The sequence below is a fragment of the Xiphophorus hellerii genome, chromosome 1 (genome assembly GCF_003331165.1).
Source record: "Xiphophorus hellerii strain 12219 chromosome 1, Xiphophorus_hellerii-4.1, whole genome shotgun sequence".
NCBI classification, from domain to species: Eukaryota; Metazoa; Chordata; class Actinopteri; order Cyprinodontiformes; family Poeciliidae; genus Xiphophorus; species Xiphophorus hellerii.
In genome coordinates this window covers 21,232,114-21,238,748 of record NC_045672.1, presented here as the reverse complement: position 1 = coordinate 21,238,748, position 6,635 = coordinate 21,232,114, and the positions used below count along the sequence as shown (strand labels likewise).

The following is a 6,635-nucleotide window of genomic DNA, read 5'->3' as shown; positions in this document are numbered from 1 at the left end:
CCGTGGTTCTAACTTCTCACTGAGAAAATGCTTCACATCTTTTATGTGCTGTGTATTTTTAGAGCTTTCTCCCGTGATGTCTTGTGTGTCTCAGTGTGTGTGTTTTTGTTAATGTGTGCAATGCCTCTCAAACTGTGTCTTAATTCAATCTCTGCTAACACCTCACTCCATCCCTCGTCCCTAATCCGGCCAGACTATTAAAAGGTGGCGCACCTCCTCAGGGGGCTGCAGAGAACATCTTACTTCCTCAGGATCCAGCCGTCCATCCGTATTTTTCTCCTAATTTCCACCTCCGCTGCACCACAAGACATCCCAGCTGTACTTTGCTGTGAGAGGTGCAGGCTCTTTCGCCCGGGTCTCAGAGAAAAGAAAAGACATCATCAACAGCCACAGCCATGAATGGCACAGAAGGACCCAACTTTTACGTCCCCATGTCTAATAGGACAGGGTTGGTGCTCAGCCCATTTGAGCACCCTCAGTACTACCTGGCCGAGCCTTGGAAGTACTCTCTTCTGGCCGCATACATGCTGTTCCTCATCATCACGGCCTTCCCCATTAACTTCCTCACCCTTCACGTCACCATCAAGCACAAAAAGCTGCGAACCCCGCTGAACTATGTTCTGCTCAACCTGGCGGTGGCCGACCTTTTCATGATCGTTGGAGGATTCACGGTGACCCTGTACACGGCTCTTCACGGATACTTCAGCCTGGGCATCACCGGCTGCAACGTTGAGGGGTTCTTTGCCACTTTAGGAGGTGAGAAGCTATCCATGTATATTCTGCTCAAAATACTTCCACTGTGTACCACAATTCAAGACTATGGAAGAGGATTAGGGCCAATGAAAAACTTTTTTCATGACTTTTTTTCTCAGAATTCTGTCTACAAATACGGAGAATAAAAGTCAGATTTTTTTTTTTTCCAGCTGCCCTAGTTGTCTTCAATACAAGACTGTAGATCAGTTTTTATAGTAAAATGTCCTGCTTTATGTCTTAGGGGAGATTGCCCTCTGGTCTCTGGTCGTTTTGGCTGTTGAGCGCTACATTGTGATCTGTAAGCCTATGACCAACTTCCGCTTCGAGGAAAAACACGCCATCGCTGGCTTGGCGTTCTCCTGGGTCATGGCCCTGACCTGTGCTGCGCCGCCTCTGTTCGGATGGTCCCGGTACTGTATGGCAACATATCTGTGCCACTGTGAAACTGCAGAAACATTCTGTTTTTGTTGTTTTAGTTTGTTATAGTAATGCATACAGGCAGCATCTAATAATGACATGCTGCGATATTGTTTTTGGATGCAGGTACATCCCAGAGGGCATGCAGTGTTCCTGTGGGATTGACTACTACACTCCCAAGCCGGAGATCAACAACACCTCATTTGTCATCTATATGTTCGTCCTCCACTTCTGCATTCCCCTCTTCATCATTTTCTTTTGCTACAGTCGCCTGCTCTGTACCGTGCGAGCGGTAAGAATATCACCATCTATGCTTCGATTGAAAAAGAAAAAAAAAAGGATATGATAGATTGTTTATCAGGATAAAGATTTTTTTCCCCTCCATCTGAAGGAGGGCGAAGCATCATGGAGTCTCAGGAGATATGAGGGGATTTAGAAGCTCAAGGACGCTTCAGGAGGGCAGATCATTGCCAACGTGGCAGCTTGTACTGAGGTTCTCAAGTTAAAGGGCAGTCTGCCTCCACACTGTGTCATCCTCACGCCCTTGATAATACAACAATTTTTTATCATGCATTTGAGGCATTAATGGAAAAAAAAATCTCCACATCCAAATTTGTATTAGTAAAAGTGCATAATCTACCAAAAACAAGATCATTTGTAGCTCCAGTGTTGCTTTGTTGTTCTTTGTCATAATATGTTTTAAGAAAAGATGAAGAACTATAGAAATTTTGCATTTGAACACCCAAATCCTTCTTTCAGTTCATCACTTAGTAGCTGACATCTATTATTATACTGGAGGAACAGTCCCAGAAGTGCATTAGGTCACTTCTGAAGCTCCCACAAACAGAAAATAGCTAAACCCTCTGTAGTTGTTCAGTTGTTGACATCCTGAACAAGGAGGAGGTTAATGTTGTTTGGGCAATATTTTCCAACTAATTTTGATCAAATATTAATTTCGATTGAGATGCAAGAATATTCTTCTTTAGAAAATGTAATGTATTATTACTTATTCCAACGTTCTCAAATTTATGGTTTATTCCCCCACAAAAGCATTTTGTATTTACATTTAAAAATCGCTGCAAAGGGATTAAAATTTTATGTTTACTGCAAGAAAAGTTTGTTACATCTCCTATTTCAGTTTTTCATTCAAAATTGTTTTTGACCAGTATCAATTACCTGTATTGTGCATCCTTATATTTCTTCTATTTTCCTAGAAAAAAGCACAAACGATATGACTGATCAATAAATCTAATAAATGTTTTTTATTCATTTTCTCATCTGATGAAAATGGTGGTTAAAAAAAATAATTAGAAACCTTGAAACACAGGCTGTCTTGACAGGAATCCATCAGATATATTAAAAGTTTCTAGAAATGTTCAAATGACAAAAAACTAATTTCTAAAGAAATAGCAACACTTTCAAAAATAGAGTTACAAGGTGAAGAGAACCTTCTGATGTCATTGTTGATATATTCACTTTTCTCACCAGAAACAGTAGAGCTTGTTGAAACTGGACGATGTCTCCTGCCATAGAGATGACTTTTAAGTTTCCTCCATATATTTTAATAGGACAAAGGTTTTGACCCCTCCAGAAAGTTAATGTTAGCCCTTACAAAACCAGTTTGAGGGCTTGGGATCCATTTTCATCTCCCAGTCGTGCTTCATGTTTAGGTTCTGTGCGTTTGTGTTCAGGCTGCAGCTCAGCAGCAGGAGTCTGAAACCACCCAAAGAGCAGAGAAGGAAGTGACACGTATGGTCATAGTGATGGTGATCTCCTTCCTGGTGTGCTGGGTGCCCTACGCCACTGTGGCCTGGTACATCTTTGCCAATCAGGGAGTTGAGTTCGGACCAGTGTTCATGACGGCTCCAGCCTTCTTTGCCAAGAGCGCTGCTCTCTACAATCCAGTCATCTACATTCTGCTGAACAGACAGGTATGCAAAGAAGATAACTGTATTGTTTTTTTTTAGCAGATCGTGAGATTGGATGATTTAATAAAAGGTAGCTAATTTATATTTTCAAATAGAATATTCATTTTTTTCCTGTCTAATAAGTACGTTTATTTTGTAGCTAGAATGTTGGATTTTATATTTTGAATTAAACACTTTGCACAAGTATTTAGCCTTTAGTTGCAAAGTAAAAAAAAAGCAAAATATTCTGAGAAAAAAATATTAAAAAATGAAAAACTAAAATAACCTTGTAGCATAAATGTGCACACATTGAAATGATTAGTTTCCCGAAGCCCCCTTTGGTGCTTTCAGCATTCTGTCTTCTTGAGTCCAGACATTTCCTGACATTTCCATCCTTTAACTAAAGCCAGAGCTTGCAGAGAGGTCACAAAGGATGAAGATGATGTCATTGTACAAAGAGATTAATCTGGACAAGGGTACAAACAATCTGCAGCATTATGGAACAGTGAATACAGTCATTACTAATTGGAGAAAATATGTAGGAACATTACAAAACTGGACATTTTTCTAAAACTAAAGATGAGACACAAACTGGTCAATGAGACTGCCAAGAAGCTGAAGGAGCTGCAGGATTTTCTGCCAAGTACCGTCTGTCTTCTAAATGTGAGAACAGTCTCTTGTATTTTCTATATTTCTGGACTAAGAAATAAGATTGCAAGACACAATATTTTTTTTCCCCCCAAAGAAAGCACCTGAGCCGTGTTAAAGTATCCCAAAATCTTGTTTGAGACTGGTTCGGCCAATGCTTGGGTCTCAGTTCCAAAAGGTGCATTTGGTACAAAAACAACACCGAACATCACTAAAAACTCTCATATGGAGAGATATTTGTCCTGGTGGATTTTCTTTTACACTTTCACAGTCAGTCATCCAAGCAAAACTCTGAGAGGGAATTAAAATTTTTGGAGTAAAGAACTAGATTCAACAGTTCGTCTGTGGGGTCACCTGGACAGGGCGCTAGACCAGAAATGTCTCACAACCTGATATGTTTGGACAGTGGTCTGCAGTTCTCTGGACTCACCCGGGACAGACTCACCCAAAGCTGGATGTGTACTAAATGTCCAGATTTGGTGTGCTGATAGATTGCTACCAGCACCAGGTAAAAGAAAAAATGCAAAAATGGAAACAAAATGTGCTTTAACAAAGCTTTGGTTTATGGTTGTGCATGGCAGGTTATTGCACCTTTTTCTATTGTTCTGCTTCATGGTTGAATTATTCTTTATAGGTCCACATAAAAGGTGGAAAAAGGTTTTTTAAATGGTTTGCCATGGTCTCGTTTATTTATATTTCAAAAACCTGGTACTGTAATAGAGGACAACTTTACCTTTTAGTAAAAAATTTTTTTTGCATATTTATATTTAGTAATAGTGTAACCAGAATCAGAAAAAAAGTATTAAAAAGTATTTGAAACATGTGCAAAAGATAAATGGTGTTTATTTCCTTACCATAAAACTGTCAGAATTATCTAGTAAATGATCTAAAACTTAAACTTCAAACTGGAAACTGTTCCAAGATCCAAATAACGTTCTCTTTAATGGCTTAAACAAGGTCTAATGTGAGACATCTGCAAAAATGTGCGTATGCTGGGTTATTTTATCTACACACATCTAGCAAGGTGAGGTGAACACACTATTAGCTAACGTTGATACATTAGGTTGTGAGAATGAATACCACATGCTGTTTTTAGTGTGGTTAAATTTTAGACAAAGTGTATTTTTGCATTAATATGTCATCTGGCCACGCTAATGAGCCAAGTCAATGTTTCCTGAATGTGATTCTGTGGTCTCCAGTTCAGAAACTGCATGATCACCACAGTGTGCTGTGGAAAGAACCCATTCGGAGATGATGAGGCCACCGCCGCAGTCTCCAAAACCCAGACTTCATCCGTCTCCTCCAGCCAGGTGGCCCCTGCTTGACCCCTCACTCCCTCTTCTATCTGCTCCATCTGTTCCCGCTCACCAAGGGACCCACCACCGCAGAGCATCAATACGTTCCATTGGCCGATTCCTCCGGACTCACCTCCTCAGTTGTCCTCGCTGCAGTTGGTGCTCATGCCAACTTCAGGGGGACAGACTCAATCAAAGGCCAGCATGTTCACTTTCAGCCCGTTTAATTATGGAAAGTGTTCAGATTTTTACCCGGCATTATAGGGTTGTCATCTTGATGCGGATCCAACTGAATCCCTTCCAGGCCTCCCCTGCTGCTTCAGTAAACAGGTCATAGGTGAAAGTGTGATTCAGAGTCATGCTCCCACTAATATTTAGATAAACATTTCTTAGCATTTTGCAGAGAAGATGCACACTTTTTGTAGTCATGTACAAGCTACTGACATAATCCCAGCTGGATATTTCACTTTTCCTGTCAGAAAGTTTAAAGCTTACATAATTGGTTGGATTCCTGTATACATTTTTTAACCATAGTCCATCATTTTTTAATCGTGTTGAGGTTCCAGCTTAATGCTAGCCTGCTTTATCCATCCCAGATCCAGTTTTGATGAGTGTTTGGGTTCCTGGTGTCTTCAAGTTTCAACCATGCAGCTGTGGATTTATGCTATGGTTAAGGAATGTTACTTTAGTTCATCACTGGCAGCGTAACTAACGCTCAGCCTGATCCTTCCTTGCTTGACAATTGGTGGATCCTCTCAGGTTTAAAAGCCTCACCTTTTCTCCTCTGAACAATTTTCCCATTTGTGAGGTCAAACAACTGAATGTCTGTCTTATCAAACCTGAAAACATTTCTCCAGAAGACATTCATGTGCACATCTGCAAATCTCTGTCAACCTTGAAAGTGTCATTTTTGGAACAGGAGGATCTTGCTTTGTCCGCATCTTAACAATAGACACAGATATTGTTGTTCCAAAACCTTCAAAGATACTGTAATTTAAAAACTTGGTAGTTCTCGGGTCATTCCTAATCCTCTCATTGGAAGTGACCATTTGGGCCAGAAGGGTGAAAATTATACACAGTTTCATGATCAAAGAGGACAGAGATACCAAACATACGAAAACTATTGTGGATACTGCAGGGTAACAATGTCACTGAGCTTAAATCTGTTGAAAATATATGGACTGTGCAAAAAAGCCACATCAATGCAAGGGAATCGAAAAAATAAAATCAATTTATATACTGTTTCTAGGTATCAATTCTATCTAGAAATGTGGTCTCATACCCAACCGTAATGATGCCAGAACTTTAATAATGGTCACAAAAAAAAAACCATGTGGTTTCTCTTCAACTTTCTACAGGACATTTCTTGAAATATTAGTGGGATGTGTGTAAATATCTGAACCTTTCTGTATTTATTTGCCCCTAATTAGATAAAGATCAATAATAAACATATCCACCCAACTCTTATTTTTAAAAATCACTGTATCATTGTCAACCTGAAAAAAAGAAACATTAAATTTAATGCATAATGAAAAGCCCCAAATGAACATTGCATTTATGTCAATGATATGCGCATGTAAACTTCTGACAGTTTATTTGGTCAAATCAGACACTG

The 6,635-nt window shown here is 39.7% G+C and overlaps 1 protein-coding gene across 1 annotated transcript; it reads left to right on the top strand.

Annotated features, from left to right (window-relative positions):
* Nucleotides 1-214: 214 nt before the first annotated feature.
* Nucleotides 215-6,481, top strand: exorh (extra-ocular rhodopsin). Its single transcript, XM_032558939.1, has 5 exons — nt 215-756; nt 995-1,163; nt 1,297-1,462; nt 2,862-3,101; nt 4,925-6,481. Exons 1-5 carry the CDS (start codon nt 396-398, stop codon nt 5,048-5,050), a joined length of 1,062 nt encoding a protein of 353 aa, XP_032414830.1. The 5' UTR covers nt 215-395; the 3' UTR covers nt 5,051-6,481.
* The last annotated feature ends 154 nt before the right edge of the window (nt 6,482-6,635 follow it).

What these genes read in the sequence shown, in the direction of transcription:
- exorh (XM_032558939.1), top strand. Translation starts at nt 396, where the DNA reads ATGAATGGCACAGAAGGACCCAACTTTTACGTCCCCATGTCTAATAGG. An exon ending in GTTCTTTGCCACTTTAGGAG is followed by an intron (nt 757 to 994) that starts GTGAGAAGCTAT and finishes TTTATGTCTTAG; the next exon opens with GGGAGATTGCCCTCTGGTCT. An exon ending in CCTCTGTTCGGATGGTCCCG is followed by an intron (nt 1,164 to 1,296) that starts GTACTGTATGGC and finishes TTTTGGATGCAG; the next exon opens with GTACATCCCAGAGGGCATGC.